Source organism: Oryx dammah, unplaced genomic scaffold, assembly GCF_014754425.2.
Source record: "Oryx dammah isolate SB20612 unplaced genomic scaffold, SCBI_Odam_1.1 HiC_scaffold_23, whole genome shotgun sequence".
Taxonomy (NCBI): domain Eukaryota; kingdom Metazoa; phylum Chordata; class Mammalia; order Artiodactyla; family Bovidae; genus Oryx; species Oryx dammah.
The window spans coordinates 130,249,772-130,271,661 of NW_024070207.1; the positions used below are offsets into that span (position 1 = coordinate 130,249,772).

Consider the following 21,890-nt stretch of genomic DNA (forward strand, 5'->3'; position numbering starts at 1 on the left):
AGTCGTGTCTGACTCTCTGCGACCTCATGGACCGTAGCCCCCCAGGCTCCTCCGTCCACGGGATTCTCCAGGCAAGTACACTGGAGTGGGTGGCCATTTCCTCCTCCCACGGATCTTCCCGAGCCAGGGATCAAACCTGAGACCTCCTGCAGACTCTTTACCACTCAGCAACCTGGAGAAGCGATAAATAAACCACTCAAACATTCAAAACCCACATCTTGTCTTTAGTACAACGACCCATGTCCGGCTTTAATTATCTTCGTGGTGGCCGGCATCTCCTCCTCCTTACGACAGCAGCTGACACCTGGCTTTAATTGTCCTTGCGGTGGCCGCAAACGCTGACCCCATGGGAGGGTCTGACACACTGCATTCATTCCAAACTAGGATGCTTCGGAAGTAAGGCTTTCCCGTTTAATTACAGCGTCCAATGTCACAAAACGGAGGATTGTCCCCACATAGCTGAGTTGCATTGGCTCACTGAGGACCACGAGTGCAGCTGTGAGGTGAGGTAGTGAGACCCAGCCAAGGGTAGTCCCGTGTCCTCGACCCCGCACAGATTCGCCTCCAGAGAAACAGCCTCCCCAGATCCAGTCACCACGAGCACGTGACCCTTGGGCGTAAACCCTGGGTGCTTATTCCTGTGTACTCTGTCACGTGGCAGCCTGGATGGGAGGGGAGTCTGGGGGAGAATGGATACACGTGTATGTCTGGCTGAGTCCCTTCGCCGTCCACCTGAAACCGTCATAACATTGTTGACCGGCTACATCCCAATACAAAATAAAAGGGTCAAAATGAAAAAATCAAAACAAAACAAAATAAAACTGGAGTGGGTTGTCATTTCCTTCTCCAGGGGATCTTCCCGACCCAGGGACCGAACCCATATCTCCTGCGTTAGCAGGCGGGTTCTTTACCACTAGCGCCACCTGGGACGTCTTCTACACCAGGAGTTAAACCAGTTTGGAAGAGGTCCTCTCTCCCAAGCCGGCTAGAATCTCCTTCCAAATATTTCTGATGTGTCCCCATGGGGACTATGTCAAGAGACTTTGAAGTCCCCCTGTATTTCTGCAGAAGAGAAAGCACAGCCGTGGTGTCGGTCAGCCAGTCTTGGCAAAATTCACACCACAGTCACACTCAAGACATCTGAACGTTGACCCCATTTTCAAGAAAAGGACTTAATCATTCTGGAAGATTCTCAGGGAGCTCAATACCTTTCTGAGTGCTATGTGTTTGAAGCTCTGCAGTGCTTCAAGCTAATCCTACATAGGACGGACGTGGTTTCATCAGTCTAGGACAAAATCCTGAGCTCCTTCAAGCAAGTCCAGAGACCCAGGGTTGACCAGAAGGCTATACTCATGTTCTCTTTTGCTGTTGTTCAGCTGCTGAGTTGTGTCCGACTCTTTGCCACCCCGTGGATTGCAGCATGCCAGGCCTCCCTGTCCGTCACCAACTCCCGGAGTTTACCCAAACCCATGTCCATTGGGTCGGTGATGCCATCCAACCATCTCATCCTCTGTCGTCCCCTTCTCCTCTCGCCTTCAATCTTTCCCAGCATCAGTCTTTTCAAATGAGTCAGTTCTTTGCATGAGGTGGCCAAAGTATTGGAGTTTCATCTTCAGCATCAGTCCTTCCAATGCACATTCAGGACTGATTTCCTTTAGGATGGACTGGTTGGATCTCCTTGCAGTCCAAGGGACTCTCAAGAGTCTTCTCCAACACCACAGTTCAAAAGCATCAACTTGGCGCTCAACTTTCTTTATGGTCTAACTCTCACATCCATACATGACCACTGGAAAAACCATAGCTCTGACTTAGACGGACCTTTGTGGACAAAGTGATGTCTCTGCTTTTTAATACACTGTCTAGGTTGGTCATAGCTGTTCTTCCAAGGAGCAAGTGTTTTTTAATTTCATGCCTGCAGTCACCATCCTCAGTGATTTGCTAACAAGACATAAAGGAGACAGGACATCCCCGGGGAAGCCTGAGAGGCATGGGGAGCTGGGGTCACACAGGGCTTCGAGCTGAGTTTTGGATGGACCATGGGGTGGGCAGAAGGCACTCAGGTGGGTCGACCGTAAACAGAGGCACGTGGGTGAAGAGGTCCTTGGAAAGGGCTTCGGGACGTTGATGGAACAGGACTGCCCATCAGAACAGCGCAGTCACTGCAGGAAGCGGTCCAGCTTTTCCTGAATGCGGGCGAAGGCGTCCTTCCCCAGGTAATCCATCCGTCCCTCCTCCCACTTCCTCCGCTCCTCCTCGGGACTCAGGACCTTGAGCTTCTCTTCGATGGAGATCTGGGAGACGGAAATGGTCAGGTCCACCTGGGGAAAGACAAGCCCACAGGGAGATGCTTGTGAGCCAGGAAGAGGGGTTCTCACTAGACCCCAGACCTGCTGGTGCCTGAAACTTGGACACCCAACCTCCAGAGCTGTGAGAAATAACAGTTCGTGTTATTCGGAAGCCACCCAGACTGTGGTCTTTTTTGTTGTTGTTGTTACAGCGGCCTACACAGACAAAGGCACAATAAACAACATCAATACCAATTTTATCCTCCGCCCAGCAGTCAGCTCTTGAGCTAGATTTCCTCCGACTGTTATCAACCCTGAATATTCACTGGAACGACGGATGCTGAAGCTGAAGCTCCAATACCTTGGCCACCTGATGCGAAGAGCTGACTCATTAGAAAACACCCTGACGCCGGGCAAGATTGAGGGCAGGAGGAGAAAGGGGGCAACAGAGGACGAGACCCTTGGATGGCATCACTGACTCGATGGACATGAGTTTAAGCAAACTCTGGGAGATGGTGAAGGACACCCCTGATCTTCACGACTGTCACTCCAAGGAAACCCCTGGCGTGCTGCAGTCCGTGGACATGACTTAACGAGTGAACAACAGTAAAAATAACAAAAGTGTTATGACATCATAGTTAGCAACATGAGCTATCAGCTTCCTTAAATGCATCATCAGAGAGGCTGAAATGTAAGACCAGAGCACCTGGAAGAGGTAGACTTAGGAAGAAAGCATTTTTCCTGTCTTTCTGCAAGAAGAAATCCATGCATGCTCCGTTAGGATCAAAACGTGCCCCACCCCACCCCTCACATTTCCCAGGTTTTACATCCGTGCATCACCTCCCAAGCTCAGGGTGCAGAAAACACAGCCCAGCCCCTTCAGGTCAATTAAACTCTGCAGAACAGCGTTGCAGGAGAAAACAGGCGTGATGATCAGAGCGGAGGACAGGAAAGCAGGTGAACCGCCCGCCAAGGGCAAAGGCCAGAGAGAAGCCAGGTGAATCCGAGACAGTGGGAGAATGAAGGTTCTCATCTCAACAAGCAAGGCTGCAACCGCGGTAAGGCCCGTGCGTGTACCCAGCTGGCCGCTGCAAGAGCTCAAAGCGCCCGTCACTGGAGCTGCATGGGGTGAACGATTGGGACAGGGGACACCACCTCCAGAGCGTCCTGGGGACTGGGGTCCCTGCTGACATCCACAGGGGGCTCCCGGCTCGGTTCCAAGGCGTCCTTGGCTGGGGCACCTCCTTCGTTCTCCACCCGCCGCTGGAAACAGAATCGTTGTATCGTTAGTCCGCAGGGGGCTTCCCAGAACCACAGCCTCAACCAGAACGACAGAGAACTGTTTCTCCTTAAGATCAAACAAATGGTTTGTGCAAAAAAAAAAAGAAGAAAAAAGTAAGCAATTTAGGGCAACTACCCCGCCCCAGTGGTCCAGTGGGTGGTATGGTATAGCAGTGGGTTAGTCACTCAGTGGTGTCCGACTCTTTGCGACCCTGGACTGTAGCCTGCCAGGCTGCTGTGTCCATGGGATTCTCCAGGTGAGAATACTGGGTTGCCAAGCCCTTCTCCAGGGGATCTTCCCGACCCAGGAATCGAACCCAGGTCTCCTGCCTTGCAGGCGGATTCTTTACCCACTGAGCCCCGGTTTACTGGTTGGAACTCCTCAATTTCACCCCCGAGGGCCCTGGCTCAATTTCTGATGGTGAAACTCAAATCTCGCAAGCTGCACAGCACAGTCAAAAGAATAAACAAACAAACAAAAAAGTTTTTTAAAGTCATTTGGTGTGATTTACTACTCTGAACTCCCCCCCCCACCGCCCCCGCCCGTTACTTTTTGCACAAGATGAGAGGCTGACACTTGTTATGTGATGTACGGTTAATTTTTCAAATGAGGAGGTTGGGATTGACATATATACACTATTGATGCTATATATAAAATAGATAACTAACAAGGACCTGCTGTCCAGCACAGGGAACTCTGCTCACTCCTCTGTAATAACCTTATGGTTCCCAGGGGGAAGGATGGGGGAAGGGATAGTCAGGGAGTCTGGGATGGACATGGACACACTGCTGTATTTAACATGGAGAACCGGCAAGGAGCTGCTGGACAGCACAGAGCACTCTGCTCAGTCCTCTGTAATGACCTGCCTGGCTAAAGAACTTGAAAAAGAATAGGTCCATGAATATGTATGGGGTTCCCTGGTGGCTCGGTGGTAAAGAATCTGCCTGCCAACGGAGGAGACACAAAAGACTCGGGTTCCATCCCTGGGTAGGGAAGATCCTGTGGAGGAGGGCATGGCAGCCCACTCCAGTCTTCTTGCCTGGAGAACCCCATGGACAGAAGAGCCTGGTGGGCTGCAGTCCATGGGGTTGCAAAGAGTCGGGGCACGACTGAACGTCTAACACTTTTCTATTTCTTCTTAAAGCAAGATAGAAGAGAACCTCAGGGATTTAGGCGGGCAAAAACCCAGGTGTCTTATCCACCTAGAAAGTAAAGCGATTCATGAACACCACCATTCAGAAATGTCACGGGATAGAGGAGAAACACATGAGGCGTCTCCTTTGGTGGCCGACCGACACAGGCACACAGAGAAACAGGCGCCGTTTAAGAAGTCTGCCGCTGCAGGCGCTGTGGGTTTGATCCCTGCTGAGGGAACTCACATCCCCTATGTTGCATGGTGCAACCATTAAAAAAAAAAAAGGAAGTCGCAGTGAGTTATACCGAATAGCTTTGGATCTCTGTGAGGTCTGCAAACTGGGGGGAGGGTGTTGAGAACAGGTCACATCGTACTTCAGCTCGAGTCTCTATTTCCCGCCAACCTACCGTCTAAAAAAAAAAAAAGTGAAAGCAAAGTTAGGACAATACTTCATGCAGATAACTAAAAAATGCCTCATCTGCATTCGTCTGCCTCCACGGGTGCAAATACAGCTGGACTAGAAGCAGGTCAAGGAGGTTCAAACCGGTCCTTTCTAAAGGAGATCAGTCCTGAATATTCATTGGATGGACTGGTGCTGAAGCTGAAACTCCAATCCTTTGGCCACCTGATGCGAAGAGCTGACTCACTGGAAAAGACCCTGATGGTGGGAAAGATTGAAGGCGGGAGGAGAAGGGGACGACGGAGGATGAGATGGTTGGATGGCATCACGGACTCAGACTGGGTGGTCGGGTGGCAGACAGTTTTTCTCTCCTGGGTCCCCGCAGGTCGGGTGAAGGTCCCGTTCCGTGAGGACCTCTTCTGATTTCAGCTGGAATGCCGCAGGAAGACAAAACCCCACAGAAAACCAGGCAAACGGCTCTTCTCGACTCTTCCCTGGATGGCACGTGGCGACGACCATCCCAGCGTGCAGGAGACAACCGAACGTGTCACGGGCGTCATCGGGTGGCTTCAGCGTGGGAGCCAAAACTGTTTCTCAAGGAGCCGCCTTGGAAGGGCATGGAGCCGAGCAGTGGCAGGAACGCTGGGTCATTAGATGACTGCGCAGGGCAGAGCACGCCTCTTGCCCCTCCTCGGCTGGGCGTGACGCAGACCAGAGGCTGACCTGCGTGTGCTGGGGCTGGGACTCTCATGGGGCCTCAGCAGTAAAGAATCTGCCAGGAATGCAGCAGCTTCGGGAGACCTGATTTGCATCCCTGGGTGAGGAAGGTCCCCTGGAGGAGGGCATGGCGACCCACTCCAGTATTCTCGCCTGCAGAATCCCATGGACGGAGGAGCCTGGCGGGCTACAGCCCACGGGGTCGCAGAGAGTCAGACGTACAAAGGCTGCTGTTTGGAATAAGCATTCCAGACTTGTCTCGTGCATATTTACAGGACTTATGAAAATAATCTCTCTCTCTCTTTTTGTTTTGCCGGGGTGTGGTGAGGGGTTGGGAGGGACTGCGTTCCAAATTTCCCCAAATAAAGAACCCAGCGTGGGTCACTCACTAGATGGTCAGTAGGTCGCAGCCACGCAGAATAATTCATTGCAAAGATGTCTGCTCTGGTGGTGTTGGGTTGCTAATTTGTGCCTGACTCTTTGTGACCCCCATGGACTGCAGCCCACCAGGCTCCTCTATCCATGGGATTCTCCAGGCAAGAATACTGGAGTGGGTTGCTATTCCCTTCTCTAGAAAGATGACCTTGGAGGGTTAAATAATGAAATATAGGCACAGACACTGTAAAAAGGGCCCCTTCCTTATACCTCAGCTGGTAAAGAATCCGCCTGCAATACAGGAGACCCGGGTTCAATCCCTGGGTTGGGAAGATCCCCTGGAGAAGGGAAAGGCTACCCACTCTATTCTTGGGCTTCCCTTGTGGCTCAGCTGCTAAAGAATCTGCCTGCAATGCAGGAGACCTGGGTTCGATCCCTAGGTCGGGAAGACACCCTGGAGAACGGAAAGGGCCTCCGTCCAGTATTCTGGCCTGGAGAATTCCATGGCCTGTGTAGCCCATGGGGTCTCAAAGTGTCGGACACGACTGAGCGACTTTCACCTTCATGTCTCCTTGAGACCCAACGTTTATTTTTTAAACATTTTTATTTTATTTACTTTTGGACTCGACTGAGTGACTTTCACGTATAGAAGGGCCACGACTTTCTCAATTTTAGACACACATGCTCATCTGAAAACAGGTCAATACAGACTTTCTTTCTTGTGTTTTTTTATTCATATTAATTATTATATAATTTATTTCCATAAAATGATTTCTATTTTATTTATAATAATATACTGATATGACTATATTATTAATGTTTTATAATTAATATATTGATTGTTTAATTACATAATTAACTATATTATGTATATAAATTATGTTTGTATAATTTATTGATCATCATATTATATTATTATATTATATAATTATATTAAATTATAATATAAATATACTGTTATTTATATTTATCTATATTTACATTAATTTGTATTTTATTTGTTTTAATTTATAAATATAAAATTCTATTTTATTTATTTATGTTAATAATATATTTATATTAATACACATATTTATTATTCAAATTATATAATCATTTATATCATTATTTCCTTTTATTTATTTATTTATTTCTGAGAGATTCCCCACAGAGCCTGACTGTCAAACATTTAACGTGAATGCCGACTCTTCTCACAAATCTGGGCGAAAGGCCCTACGGTATGGCAGAGGGCATTATATTCAGTATGTTGTAATATAACCTGTCATGGGAAACAATCTGAAAAAAAATAAATAACTGAAGCATTCTGCTGGACACGTGAGACTTAACACAGTATGGTAAATCCAGTATACTTCAGTTTCTTTTTTTTAAATTTCCATTGCGGGTGTGGCTCCTGCTGGCAAAGCAGGCAGGCGGTTCTACAGGAACATAAGAGCTTAATCCACAGAGTGTTCACATTCTTGCAAGGCGGACGCCTTCTGCTTAACCCACATAAGGCATTTCCCGGGGCCAGAGGCAGGTGCTGGGAAAACCTCAGGGTACAGCAGAAGAAATGAAAAAAAAAATTAGGAATAAGCTCAGTTCCCAGCCACCTCCTTGGTCCAAACCAGTGTTGTTTTTTTCTTTTTTTCAATGTGTTTGAGTGACTATGAATTCACAACTCAAAAACTGCTAATGCACGGAAGTTGCCTGCACATCACTGATCCCATATTAAAGTGTAGGAGAGAAACATTCCATAGAAACGTCAGCTGAAATCGAAATGTCCACTGTTTTACCATAATCAAGAAACAGCCCCCGGACAACTATTCGCGAGATACGGGAAAGGACAACGTCCCTTCCACGGGGCCCCCAAATCCCACCCCCATCAGTGAAGTCATGCCAAGTCTCGAGAGAGACAAAGGGGCTTGGAAATGGAAATGGCTTTAATGTGGCAGCCTGGATGGGAGCGGAGTGTGGGGGAGAATGGACGCATGAATGCCTGCGTCCCTAGCTCTGTACCTGAAACTCTGACAGCATTGTTACAGGCCTTCCCAGGTGGCTGTCGTGGCAAAGAACCCGCCTGCCAGGGCAGGAGGGTTAAGAGAGGCGGGTTCGACCCCTGGCTCGGGAAGCTCCCCTGGAGGAGGGAAGGGCAACCCTCTCCAGTCTTCTTGCCTGGAGAATCCCACAGACAGAGGAGCCTGGCGGGCTACGGTCCATGGGGGTCGCAGAGAGTCAGACACCATGGGGTGGCTAGACAACAAGAGCCTCATCACCCTTTTGTGAGACAGCGGTCATTATTATTATCACTCGTTTCTCAGATGAGCTGACAGGCGCCCAAGAGAGGTTGGCACAAGTTGTCTGAGCTCACACAGCTCGGGCTGGAGGAGCCAGACTCTGATCTCACGCTTTGGGCCTTGAGGCCAGCGATTAATCAGGACCGGCTTCCAGTACCACCAGCACAGATAAGCGACATGCATTCCTCGGACGTGACTGGGTAACTGACACTTTCAAACTGCTGCCAGAGCAACCTGAAGACGGGTTCCTCCCCTCCTCCTCCCCACGCCCCACCTCGTCCCTGGGGGTCCAGGGAGCATCCTCCGTTTCCATGGTAACCAGTGAGACTGCGCCTCCATCCCCCTTGTGCAGCGCAAACAAAGGTACTGACCTCTTCGGAAGGGCACGCTGCCAGAGTAGGGATGTCTCCCTCCACCCCCACGGTCCTCTCCGAGCTGTCAGCAGAGCTAGCCTGCCTGGGCCTCTCTGCTGGATTCGCACCCGACCCCTCCGCCGCGGCCGCTGCAGTGGAACGCGGCACCCCAGTGCCTCCGAGGCGAGCCTGCGTAAAAACGTTCACACTCAGCAAAGTTTCTCGTGTTGTTCAGTGGCTCAGTCGCGTCCCACTCTCTGCGACCCCACGGACCGCAGCACGCCAGGCCTCCCTGTCCTTCACCATCTCCCGGAGCTTGCTCAAACTCATGTCCATCGAGTCGGTGATGCCATCCAACCATCTCACCCTCTGTTGTCCCCCGTCTCCTCCCGCCTTCAATCCTTCCCAGCATCGGGGTCTTTTCCAATGAGTCAACTCTTCGCATCAGGTGGCCAAAGTATTAGAGCTTCAGCTTCAGCATCAGTCCTTCCAATGAATATTCAGGACTGAGCTCCTTTAGGATGGACCGGTTGGATCTCCTTGCAGTCCAAGGGGCTCCTGACCTCTCTGCAAATCTCACTAACATCCACGTTCACATTGCTGCTCCAGGTAAGAAGGACCCCAGGGCACAGGCTCCCTACGTGGCTCTCAACATTTCATTTCTTAGAACCACCTGAATCTGCTTTATCTTTCTTCATATACAACCCAGTACCCAGCAGTAAAGAACTCGCCTGCAGTGCAGGAGACGTGGGTTCCATCCCTGGCTTGGGAAGATCCCGTGGAGAAGGGAATAGCGACCCACTCCAGTACTCTTGCCTGGAGAATCCCACGGACAGAGGAGCCTGGTGGGCTACAGTCCATGGGGTCGCAAAGAGTCGGACACGACTGAGCGACTCCATTAAAAAAAAAGACAGACTAAGCAGACTGCTTGGCAGAAAGGAACAGCAATTTGCTATCAGTGACAAGAATCTGAAAAAAACTCCTATTTGATTGCGTCCAATGGTCAGAGAGTTTTTTTTTTTTTTTCTTCTCCTCAATCTTTCAGCCACAGTGAACAGCATGGAGAGTCTTAGTTCCCTGACCAGGGATCGAACCCTTGCCCTCTGCATTGGAAGCTGAATGGACCTTCTTAACCACTGGACCACCAGAGATGCTGCAAGAAAATTTTGGTTCTGATTGCAAAGTAGCACCCAGCTCCACCAAACAAAAACTGCAGTAAAAACACTACAAAGTGAATTCGTTTCAAGGTCCCAGTGCGTGTATTTGCAGACACTGGACTCCACTGTTTCAACGTGCCCGTTAAAAACAAACCGAGAAATAACATTTCCTGGGAACTTACCTTAAAAGTTCTTTTGCCTGCCTGTTGAAATTCACTGCAAAAACTCCAGTACAGAGAGCGTGCAGCGTTGTAGTTTTTAAAAAATCAAATGGGTACCCATCCAGAACTTGAAAAGCCCTCTTCAGACATTGCCTTCAACGGCCTCTTCAATCAAGAACAGAAAGTGGAAAATGCCCGCTCCAATGACATCTATAATCAGTCATTTCCAGCCACTTAATCAATGAGTGGCTCTCTCCCTGACGAAGCCGGCTAATTTCTGCGTCGGTTCGGTAAACCGCAGCCGCAGCTCTGCTCATGAAATATTCACGATTTTGCACCAAAAAAAAAAAGTGCCCGCCTCTTTCAGCATCTTCCTCCATGAAATATAGGACATGGATACAGATGAAACTGGCACAAAACCTAAAGCTTTGGCGGGTCCTTACCTTCCAACTATGGTCTTTATTTCTTGCGGTGAAATAACACATCTTTCCTCGTCTAATTCCTTTCTGATGTGTATCAGCATTATTGAATATCTTCTAATTCCCTCATTTTTAAATAAACATGTCTATAAACGGTGAACTATTCCTGAACTTCCCTGGGGGTGCAGTGGCTAAGACTCTGGGCTTCCCGTGAGTGGGGACTCGGGTTCGATCCCTGGGCAGAGAACTAGATACCACATGCCCCAACGAAGACTTGGTGCAACCAAATAAATAAATATTTTTAAAAACTGAACTTTAAACAATCTTATTTCTTCCATTACTGTAGTCCTTGACAGATTTTTTTGTTCTCTTCTAAAGGGAAAGGTTTTTAAATTTTTCTTCCTTTTTTTTTTTCCTCCACTGTCTTGAGATATAATTAACATATAATATTGTGTAAGTTTTAGGTATATACCATGTTGATTTGATACAATTGTATTGTGCAAAATGGTTACCACTTGATTTGGGGGGGAGGTAATTTACTTTATCAGAATGGAGAACTCAAAGAGCCAACACCCTAGTTTAACTAAAAACTATTTGTGAGGTTGTAGAACTATGTTATAATTTGAAGTCCAACTTCTTCTCAGAAAGAGGATCATAGTTAAGAAAATAAGTATTTGGATATTAGAAACAAGAATGCATTTACCAGTTGTCAAATTTTTAGTGGACTTGATCAGCACAAAAGTGGCCGATAGGCTAAAGACACAACATCCTTCAAGCACCACTTTGAAAGTGCCTTTCTTGGAAATAAAAATGAAGTGTATTATAAAAAACAAAAATTTACATAGAAAATCTGCCTCTGAAACATTGACAGATTTTTTTTTTAATGTAACTTGTAATTGCTTATAATATTCTATATCTTGGAGAAGGAAATGGCAATCCACTCCAGTATCCTTGCCTGGAAAATCCCATGGACGGAGGAGCCTGCCTGGCTAGAGTCCATGGGGTCGCAAAGAGTCGGACACGAATGAGTGACTCACACACATCCTATATCCGTCTTTAAAAAAAAAAGAAAATTAAAAGTGAGAAGAGATTCAACACAAGAATGTGGGGGAGTCTGCCTTTGAAGAAAATGCCCAAGTGTAGATCATACAGAACTGATCTCTGGTTTCTGTCTGTTTTTAATCCCCGGTTTCAACTCCGGGGTTTCAGGACCTTACCGTGTGACCTGGGGGCGCCTGGTGGTCCTTGTTCCGGATATTTTCACAAAGGGGCAAGATGCTACGGTGGTAAATTCCCCACCACTGGTTAAGGAAGGACGTCTGATGCTGGTCGGCCCGCCCGGAGCCGTCCTCCAAAACAGAGCCCGTCTGGGGATTGTACTTGTAGTTCCAAGGCTTCGAGGACCCCAGAAAGTGGACCACCTTCGCACTGGAGCCAAATCTGAGGAGGAGACACAGACAAAAATCAATAAAGGACTCGTCACAGACAGCGAGATGCACCTCGACGGCTCAGGGACGATCGTCTCGTGACAGCCACTTAAGACTTGCATTGAAAAAAAGAAAAAATTGTTTATAGTCAGTCCGTGCTGGCAGTCTTTCATATTTCTGCAGACCAAGAAACATCATCAGAACCCGCTGGGATGCTCCCCACCACAGAAAGAATAAGTCAGGAGTCTTAGAAAGGTGGCTGGTTTCGAAGCCGAAATCATCTCACCCTGAAAACGATGACAGATTTTTTTAAAAATAGATTTTATAGCAGAGAATGAAAGCTGCGGACCAGAAAACTGACTTCTTGGGCAAGGCGGAAACTTTTCCCGTCTTCATTTTTGTCTTTTTTTCGTTATCACCACTCGTACCAACCTCACAGCTTTGAAAACGTTTTTCTTTTAATTCATTGCTTTCTTATGAAATTTCGATATCATATTCTCTCCAGAGATCTATGTTCTGTACGGCCCACTGCACCCACTCTGGGACTTGCCTGATGGGCCAGGAGTTCGTATTTTGCCTACTAATGCAGGAAGTGTGGGTTCCATCTCCGGTTATTTAGTGTCTGACTCTTTGCGACCCCGTGGACTGTAGCCCACCGGGCTCCTCTGTCCATGGGATTCTCCGGGCAAGGAGACTGCGGTGGGTTGGCGTTCCCTTCTCCGGGGGATCTTCCCAACCCAGGGGTCGAACGTGCATCTCCTGCGTTGGCAGGCAGAGGCTTTACCGTGTAAGTCACCAGGGAAGCCCTCATCCTCATAATTCATGTTGAGGTTTGATGGAAAACATCTGAAAGCAATTATCCTTCAATAAAAAAATTAATAAAAACATATACTCTATATAACTGCATTTGCAAAAAATCTGTAGTTCTATCTATACCTTTCATGTTTTCTCAGAGAATCTACCTGAAACTATATCTAAAACCCTCTTATTTTTAACATGTGTAAAAAGGGACACAACTTTGACATTTTTTCATAAACTATAACAATTTATAAAACTCACTGTTTGAAAGCAGGGCTGTAGGTGTACGTGGTGTTGCTGCTCAAGTTATAGATGAAAGGCAAGTGCTTCTGGATGTCGGCGGTAGACCAGTTACTGAAGAAACTGTTCAGCAAGCCTTGGTCTGCCCCTAGGGAGTTACAGCACAGGCAAAGAAGTTAATAACGAATGGTGTAGTTTTCGCCGCCCCCACATGGGGAGCTTGGCGTCTTAGCCACCAGACCACCAGGGAAGTCCCTCAATCCCCATCTTTAACTTGCTATTCACAGATTCGAGGTGACGGGGAGGAAGTGCCAGCGGGTCAAAGGGATGGCCACAGCCCCACTCCGGTCCACAAACGCCCAGCTGCCCCTCAACGTACCGTCAAAGCTGCCGTGGTCGGTGGCGTGCTGTAGCAAGAGGCTGTGCGTCTCCAGCGAGGGTTGGAAGACAAACACCCCGCTATTGAAGCAATCCGGCCACCCGGGATCTGGGGCTGCAGAAAACTCCCTCCTTTCGAACAGCTCATCGATGTTGGACAGCACCTGGGGAGACAGAGTGTGGGCCCCCCATCCGACGTAAGTCTGACTCCATAGTGAATTTGTATCTGTGACTTGAACGTCTATGCTCAACTGCTTCGGCTACACGTTCATCACTAAAGGGATGAAGCAGACGGCTTCCCGGGTGGCTCGGGGGTAAACAACCGACCTCCCAATGCAGGAGACGCAAGAGACTTGGGTTCGATCCCCTGGGTTGGGAAGATCCCCTGGAGAAGGACTGCAACCCCCAGGCTCCTCTGTCCATGGGATTCTCCAGGCAAGAATACTGGAGTGGGTTGCTACTTCCCTTCTCCAGAGGATCTTCCCAACCCAGGGATCGAACCTGGGTCTCCTGCACTGCAGGAATATTCTTTACCGTCTGAGTCACCAGGGAAGCCCCAATATATTGATGATATTCTCTTAATTGTATTGCTCTTAATTGTATTTATTCTCCTCTATCCAGCAAACGTGACCTATGAGACTGGAAATCCACAAACATGGAGGTTTGCAAGTCAGTACGATATCATCCACTGCCTCCAAGAGCTTGACCACTAACGGTACTCCTCTCCAACACGTATTGGGTTTATCAATTATGCTCTCTTTGGGAAACAGATATTACTCTGATTGTTCCTCTGTTCTGATTTTCCTCTCCACCCGTCCATCTTCCCACACCACCTTTGCACAACCAAGACAATCCAGAACGGATCTCCAACACTCCAACCTCATTTCACATTTTGACGTTCCAATGGCTGTTTCTGAAAGTACTTGACCTGGGCTCCTACACCAAGGGTCCCTACCCCAAATGACTACAGTGGAGATGCTACAGCTTACGAAGCCAGGTTCCCAGCCCCACCAGGACTGTATAATTCACGGTACAATCAAAGAAGAAGAGTATTTTCCCAATATTTTATTTTGTGTAGACGACAGAATGAAATAACTCGTCCTAGGGAAGGAACAGGCCTTCAAGTAACCCAGTGTTCTCAGCAACAGTACTGGGTGTCTTCTACCCGATGTTGACTGACTAAATTTATGATGCTGGTGGTAGAGATGGACCTTAGCTGGGGGGGTCCAGCAGCACAGGCTAGCAGCCTGCTCATGGAGAGAGGGACATGATCTTTGTGTGGGCGGCTCCTTGTCAAGCAGCAGGTCTGGACCACCCCCTCCTCCGTACTCACCAGTGTGTCTGCATCCAGGAAGACACATTTGCTGTAATGGGTGAGCGTCCAGCAGTGAAGCTTGGTGAGGGTGATTCCGAGGTCAGGTCTCTTCAGAAAGGCCAGGTGGACGTAGTCTGCGCTGTCTATGAGGTTGACCTCGACGACCTCATCGAACACCCTTGAGAGGATAACCCTGGAAAAAGAAAGGCTGAATTCTAGGAGACCAGGAAACCATTTAACGTACGATATTCTGTCCCTTGCTGCTCACATTTCATTTTGCTGGAGTCGATGCTGAAGTGTTTTTCTCTAAAAGGTTCTGGAGGGATAAAAATCTTTGTACAGATAAATGTGCTCAGTTGTGTCCATCTCTTGGCGACCCCATGGACTGCAGCCCACCAGGCTCCTCTGTCCCTGGGATTCTCCAGGCAAGGATACTGGAGTGGGTTGCCATTTCCTCCTCCAGGGGATCTTCCAAACTTTCATCACTGATGTCTCCTCCAATGGCAGGCAGGTTCTTTACAACTGATGCCAACCAGGAAGTTGGGGGGAAAAGAAACAAGAATTTTTTCTGATTTCTTTTTTTCTGCAAGCATTTTACCTCAGAAAGACTGTCTTTCTGTCAGATTGGACCTCAGAAGGTCTTTCTTCCTGCCAGATTTTTATCTCAGACACTCCTTCTGTCAGATTTTATCTCAGATCCTCCCATTGGCTGTCAGATTTTTGCCTCAGAACCCCCTACTTTGTGGTCACATTTTACCACAGGGACCTCTAGCTTCTGTCAGATTTTACCTTACAATGTTCATCTTTCTGTCAGATCTCACTCCAGAAGGTTCATCTTTCTGTCAGATTTTACCCCTGAACCCCCTAAGTCCTGTCAGATCCTCTGTCAGATTTTATGTCAGAACCCCTGAGTGTCTGTCAGAATTTGCCTCAGAACCCCCTAGTTTCTCTCAGATTTTACCTTCCAATGTTCATCTTTCTGGCACATAAGACCTCAGGAAGGCGCCCTGCCCCCCCACCTGCCCCAGTCTGTCAGATTTTGTCTCAGTCTGTCAGCTATATTTCAATGAAAATGTAAGAAAAATAAAGATGCTTTACCTTAGCTCATGATGTGGGCTTGCCGGGTGTCTCCGTGGTAAAGAAGCCACCTGCTTACGCAGAAGACACCGGTTCCATCCCCAGGTTGGGAGGGTCCCCTGGAGGAGGAAGGGGCTCCCCACTCCAGGATTCTCGCAGAGATTGTAACAAACGCTGATTTCCACATTTGAGGCAATCCTACCCACGCGTGTCAGCATTGTGGCCCCGCGCCCGGCAGAGCCCCTTCCTCAAACAACAACCGCAAACCCCTCTGCAAGTGTCCGGGCCCCCCACGTGTGCGCCGGGCGCAGCTCACGGGCCACGGCCTAGAAGCTTCCACGGCCTAGAAGCTTCCACGGCCTGAAGCACCGGGCGTGTGTGTGGCTCTTACCTGAGCGGGGTGGACACCTGAGGCGTGACCAGCACCGCCAGCCTCCTGGTGGCCCTGTGCTCCCGGAGAGACTGGCCCAGCACCAGGGCCCCCTGGCAGTAGATGTCGTTGGTGGCCAGCGTGACGAACGCCTGGTCGGACACTGTGGACGGGGACAGCCGCGTCACGGTCCCGCCTGCTCTCGGGGGTCCGCGGCGGGGCCGCGCCGCACCTCTGACTCCCTCGAGCTTCACGGCCGGGCCTGAACGAGAGCCTCCCAGGGGGCGCCAGCGGTGAGGGACCCGCCTGCCCGTTCAGGAGCCGGGAGGGACGCGGGTTCGACCCCTGGGTGGGGAAGATCCCCTGGAGGAGGGCGCGGACACCCACTCCCGTGTTCCTGCCTGGAGGCTCCCGTGGACGGAGGAGCCCGGCGGGCTGCAGTCCACGGGGTCGGGAAGCGTCAGACACGAGTGAGGCGACTTAGCACGCTTCAGGGACATTTCACCTTCATGCTTTCATTGAAAAATTAAAAAAGAAAATTCTTCCAAAAAAAAAACCCCCCACCTGCATGCAAGAGACACGAAATATGATACAAAGTCAAGCAGAGTGTGATCAAAATTCCCTGGTGCTGATGAACAGATCTAACTTTATACACAGTATCTGTTTATATACACCAGGAAATTTTAATCATATACTCTGCTTATATACAAATAGACACTGCATATAAAATAAATAAACAACAAGGATCTACTGTATAGCACAGGAAACTCTATATCTTCTAATAACCTATAAACGAAAAGAATTAAAAAAAAAAAAGAATACAGAGGGACTTCCCCAGTGGTCCAGCAGTTAAGACTATGTTCTTCACTTTGCAGGGGACATGGGTTCCGTCCCTGGTCTGGGGTCTAAGATCTCACATGCCATGCCCCTATCTCCAAAAAAAAACCCACACATATATATAAATTAAAATATATGAATATATACATATATGTATAAAGACATATATAACCAAGTATATCTAGATATAGATATATGCTCAGCCATGTCTGATTCTTGCGACCCCATGGACTGTAGCCCACCGGGCTCCTCTGTCCCTGGGATTCTCAAGGCAAGAGTACTGGAGTGGGTTGCCATTTCCTTCTCCAGGGGATCTTCCTGACTCAGGAATCGAACCCGGGTCTCCTGTACTGGCAGGCAGATTCTTTACCACAAGCACCACCTGAAAAGCCCAACAAGAATTTTCAATTTTTGTGCATATTTATAACTGAATCACTTTGCTGACAACAATACGTTATTGTAAATCAACCATCCTTCAGTTGAAAAAATAAAATTTCCTTTCACTCCAGCATGACACAAGTGCCTAGCTTATTTGATTCTCCATTCAAGTCTCAAAAACTCACCCAAGACTTTTAGGTCTCGAGTGAACACAAAGCCAAAGGTAAAAACAACACTCGGATTGATTCGAGTTACCACGAGGATTCCCGCCCACTTTGCCAAAAGAACCGGGCTCTCAAAAGGGAACCGCCAGACCCATTAATTAAATCGCACACACCCCAGTCTTTGGCAAGACTTCAGCTCAAGGGTGTATGAAGCCAAGGAGACGGGCTTCAGAAGGAAAAAGAAGACCGTTTCATTCACCAAAAACGCCCTGTTTCCCCAAGGTCTCTGCAGCAGGGAAAGAAAACTGCAACAGCTGATGAGATTGACGGCAGTTCCAAGTGCGAAGAACGCGTGATGTGGACGTTCACAGGGAATTTTAAACCGCTTGATTCTGAGGTCCCCTGGCCGCCAGGACGAAACCAAGGGGATCAGGAGATCCGGGCCTTGGCTCCCGAGCCGGCAACAGAAATTAACATGGGCAGCGTTTGGTCTGGGGCTGGAACACACACAGCTCAGTTCTCAAAGGCCAGATGGCGCTCTCCTGTGGCCCCTGCGGCCTCCCCGCCTCCAAAGACAAAGTCACCCCAGAAAGAATACCAGGACCCAGTGTTCCCGGGCCTGTTTTCCTGTTTTAACCTTGACATTCTGCTGGGGTGAGTGCCCACCTGCCCAAGGGCCTCCTGTCTACCCCTGGCTGGGGTTCTTGGATTCAGGAGAAGATGGGGATTCCTGACATCTCGGCCATGAGTTATTACCGACAGGAAAAACTCAGAACTCAAGTCTGCAGCCCCAAAGATGGCTGTCTATCTATTCATCTACCTAGCTATCATCGTTTATTAACATTAATAACATCCGTCTAGGAAATGGCAACCCACTCCAGTACTCTTGCCTGGAAAAATCCCATGGACGGAGGAGCCTGGTGGGCTACAGTCCACGGGGTGGCAAAGAGTTGGACACGACTGAGCTGCTGAGCACGTACGCACCCACGCTGAAAGGCCGAGTTTCCACTCGACAGGGTGTGAGGGTGCAGACGTCTGGCATGGAACACCAACGGGACTGGTGGCTGTCCTCCAACCCCAGGTTGAAAAAGAAAAAAAATAATACATCTCCCAAAGTCTACTTCACCCTGCAGACAGCAGCAGCTGTCGGTTTTATGAGGGGTCGGGAAGCAATGTTTACTCCGATTCCTCGCCTCCTTCCCCTTCCACCCACCTAACAACCACTCCCCCAAAATAACACCCCGGCTTCCTCGGGCAGGGGGGCAGGGGGGCCCTCCACTTTCACTCAAAGACGACTTTTGTTCCTGGCCAAGAGCACTGAATCCCCAGTGGGGTCTCTCCAGCACGCTGCCCGGCCCGATGGCCATGTGTACGAACGTCCCTCCTGAATGCTACCATTTATACAGACCCTCGCCAGTTTCCAGAAAATGCTTTTTTTTTTTTTTTGGAGAGCTCCAAGCCGCTCCCTGGAACACACATCAACAGAACCTTGTAGTGTACAGCAGGAAATCGGCCCAAACAACTTTGCCTCTCTAAGGCACAAAGGTGGAAAACAGCTGGGAAGCCGCCTGGTGACTTATTACCAAATCGCTCCTCTGAATAAAAAGCAACCTGAAAAAAAAATTTTTTTTTTTTAATGCTCTTATGAATGATCAGGCCTGACTTGGTGCAAGTAGAGATTGTCTTCATGATAAAAAAAAAGAGAAAAACAGGAACAGGAGGGAATTCCCCAGCAGGCAAGTAGTTAGGTGTGGCTTCCCAGGTGGATCAGTGGTAAGGAATTCGCCTGCCAATGGAGGAGATGGGAGTTCAATCCCTGGTCCGGGAAGATCCCCTGGAGAAGGGAATGGCAACCCACTCTGGTATTCTTGCCTGGAGAATCCCCATGGACAGAGGAGCCTGGCAGGGCTACAGTCCCTGGGGGCAAAGAGTTGGACACGACTGAGACACTTGGCTTGTACGCAGGGAAGCGGTTAGGATGTCAAGCTCTCCCTGCTGGGGGCCCAGATTCCACCCGTGGTCAGCAAGGCAAAATCCCACATGCTGGGTGAGGTGGCCAAACCAGCCCTATTCCCACCCCACTCTCACACACAAAAACAGAACAGGACAGATATCTTTCCCATGGGTGAAGTTTACATTTTATCATCCCATTTCTAAGCCTCTGAGGTCCACTGTTCCAATTGGATGTCCCCGCCAAACCCTAGGGCAGGCAGAGAGGACGCAATTGAAGCCTTTGGGAGTCAGGGCTTGCCACAGTCCCAAGCCATCCCACCAAAGTCAGCCTGCTGCCCTGCAGCGGGGATTAACCGTGGATCCTTATACAGGAATAAGCAACTCTGTCTCTGGTCTGATCTTGGTGAGACCCAAAGACACTCTGTCTTCCCAGAGTTTTATGACCGCGAACTTCCTATGGTTTTGCAAGTCGGTAAGCCTCTCACACAGTTGTGTGCCTGCCAAGAAAATGGTCCACCCAACCTCCAAGGGCTAAGCTTTCACAGAAGGAAAATTACCAAATCTCACTGCCCCTTGACCATCTTTTTTGAGGGCGGGAGGAGAAGGGGGCGACCCAGGACGAGCCCCTTGGATGGCAGCACCGACTCAATGGATGTAAATTTGAGCAAACTCGGGGCGATGGTGATGGACAGGGAGGCCTGGAGCGCTGAAGTCTGTGTAGTCGCCAAGAGTCAGACACGACGGAGCCACTGAGCAACAGCCGCAAATGTCCCTAAACCTCAGCCCTTCCCAGCCGCTGAGACCCACGGTCTCGCCAGTCGCACCAAAGGACACCAAGCTCTCCAGCCCCCGGGGTGAGCGAGGGGCTGGGTGGAAACAGCAGGGTGGGCGCTGAAGAGTTTGGGGACCCCCTGTGCGGGCATAGCGGGGAGGGGGGGTCCCCGCCCCCCAGCGCAGTCCATCTCACCCGGCCTAGGAGAGCGCGGAGGCTGGCGGCCAGGAGGGTTCTCGGCTTACCGGGCATGGTGTGGGCGCAGCGCGCGGTGGGCACCACGCGGCCGAGGGCGCCCGGGCGCGGCCTCTCTCCCGGGCTCCAGCCGCCGAGCCGAGCGGAGGCGTCGTCTGCGTCTCCAGGGGCCCCACCCGCTCCGAGTTCGAGGCCTGCGGAGACAGCTGGGCGTTCCGGCTACCCGCACCGCCCCATGCCCCGGCCCCTCCCGAGTCAGCCCACGTCTCCGCCGCGCGCAGGGGCAGCCGCGGGCCCTCCCGCCGCCGGGGCGCCCCTGGGTGTCCTCAGGGTCCCCCCGCCGCGCCTGGCACAGGCTCCAGGCGCCACCCCCCCACCGCACACACCCATCCACGGCCGAGACTTCAGCGGCCTCGCTGCGCCCCTCACCGTGATCACTCCTTTCACCGCGTGTCCAGCCGTGCGCCCCGCCCCTCTCTGAGTCTCTGCGCTCCAACAGCCCTAGTGCGCCCCCAATCCGCTCCCGGGTCCCCCTCCTCTCGAGCGCCCAGGCTGCCACCACGCCTCCAGAAGCTTTCTCCGCCTCCCCCCCCCCCCCCAGCCTTCCACACCCCCGCGGCCCGCTCTTCCTCCGAGCTCCGGGAGTTTCGGGTCTCCACCGCGCCCAGGCCGCTCCCCAGTGGTGCGCTGGGACAGCCCCGGGCCAAGCCTGCGTCCCCCTCCCCGGCCCCGGATCGCCGGCGGCGCCCCCCACCTTCTCCGCGCTCCCGCAGTTGCTGGCCCGGGGTGGGCGGGGCGGGGCGCGGCCCAGAGGCGGGCGGCTCTCCGGAAGGTCAGCTCCGCCCGCGGGCGGGGGTCTCCCGCACGGCCCGCCCCAGCGGCGCGCCCCGCCTGGTACCCCGGCTGAGGCCCCCGGGAAGTGAGAGCCTGGAGGCGGGCACTTCGGACTCCGCGCCCCGCTCCCTCGGCCGCCTCTCCGCGGAATCCAGGCGTCCTGGCTCTAAAACCTCTAACCTTTAACACGCCGCCCCCAAAGTCAATGTTTGCACTGGCCTCACGGGTCGGGCCCCAGGCCAGCGCGGCCCGGGGCAGAGGCCACTCTGGAAACGTGATCGTATGGAGGGAACGTGCGGTGAGCAGAGGAGGCGCGAGCGCGGGGCGTGAACAGTGCGTGGGTGAGGCGTGGACGGTGCTTGGGCGCAGGAGAGAGGGACTGATCAGACTCGGTGATGGAGAGAAGCGTAACGCAGGCGGATGAACCTGAGTAGATGAGGGAGGGAACACAGTTATGAGTGAATGCATGCCTGAGTGAATGAATGAATGAGCTCCCGTGTGCACGCCCGAGTGAATGAATGAATGAGCTCCTGTGTGTATGCCTGAGCGAATGAATGAATGAGTTCCCGTGTGCATGCCTGAGTGAATGAATGAA

General features: G+C 50.7%; 2 protein-coding genes across 5 annotated transcripts in view; both read right to left on the reverse strand.

The window, feature by feature from the left end:
* The window catches only part of XG (Xg glycoprotein (Xg blood group)), a 51,565-nt gene that overhangs the window by 522 nt on the left and 29,153 nt on the right, over positions 1 to 21,890 (reverse strand). Inside the window, exon 13 of the mRNA XM_040266402.1 lies at positions 11,192 to 11,196. The gene's annotated coding sequence lies outside the window, so the exon portion shown is untranslated. The remainder of the gene's footprint in view (positions 1 to 11,191; positions 11,197 to 21,890) is intronic.
* GYG2 (glycogenin 2) lies at positions 1,768 to 21,221 on the reverse strand. 4 transcript variants are annotated; one of them, XM_040266400.1, is made up of 11 exons: positions 21,073 to 21,221; positions 20,512 to 20,655; positions 16,184 to 16,325; positions 14,734 to 14,908; positions 13,402 to 13,564; positions 13,044 to 13,170; positions 11,775 to 11,997; positions 8,839 to 9,009; positions 5,008 to 5,112; positions 3,441 to 3,548; positions 1,768 to 2,318 (listed from the first exon to the last, which is right to left on the reverse strand). In XM_040266400.1, the coding sequence occupies exons 2-11, from the start codon at positions 20,516 to 20,518 to the stop codon at positions 2,157 to 2,159; spliced, it is 1,383 nt and encodes a 460-aa protein (XP_040122334.1). In that variant the 5' UTR covers positions 20,519 to 20,655; positions 21,073 to 21,221; the 3' UTR covers positions 1,768 to 2,156. The 4 variants fall into 4 exon arrangements, with proteins under 4 accessions (XP_040122334.1, XP_040122335.1, XP_040122332.1 ...); XM_040266401.1 differs by lacking the exon at positions 21,073 to 21,221 and adding an exon at positions 20,891 to 21,023; XM_040266398.1 differs by lacking the exon at positions 21,073 to 21,221 and adding an exon at positions 20,848 to 20,942.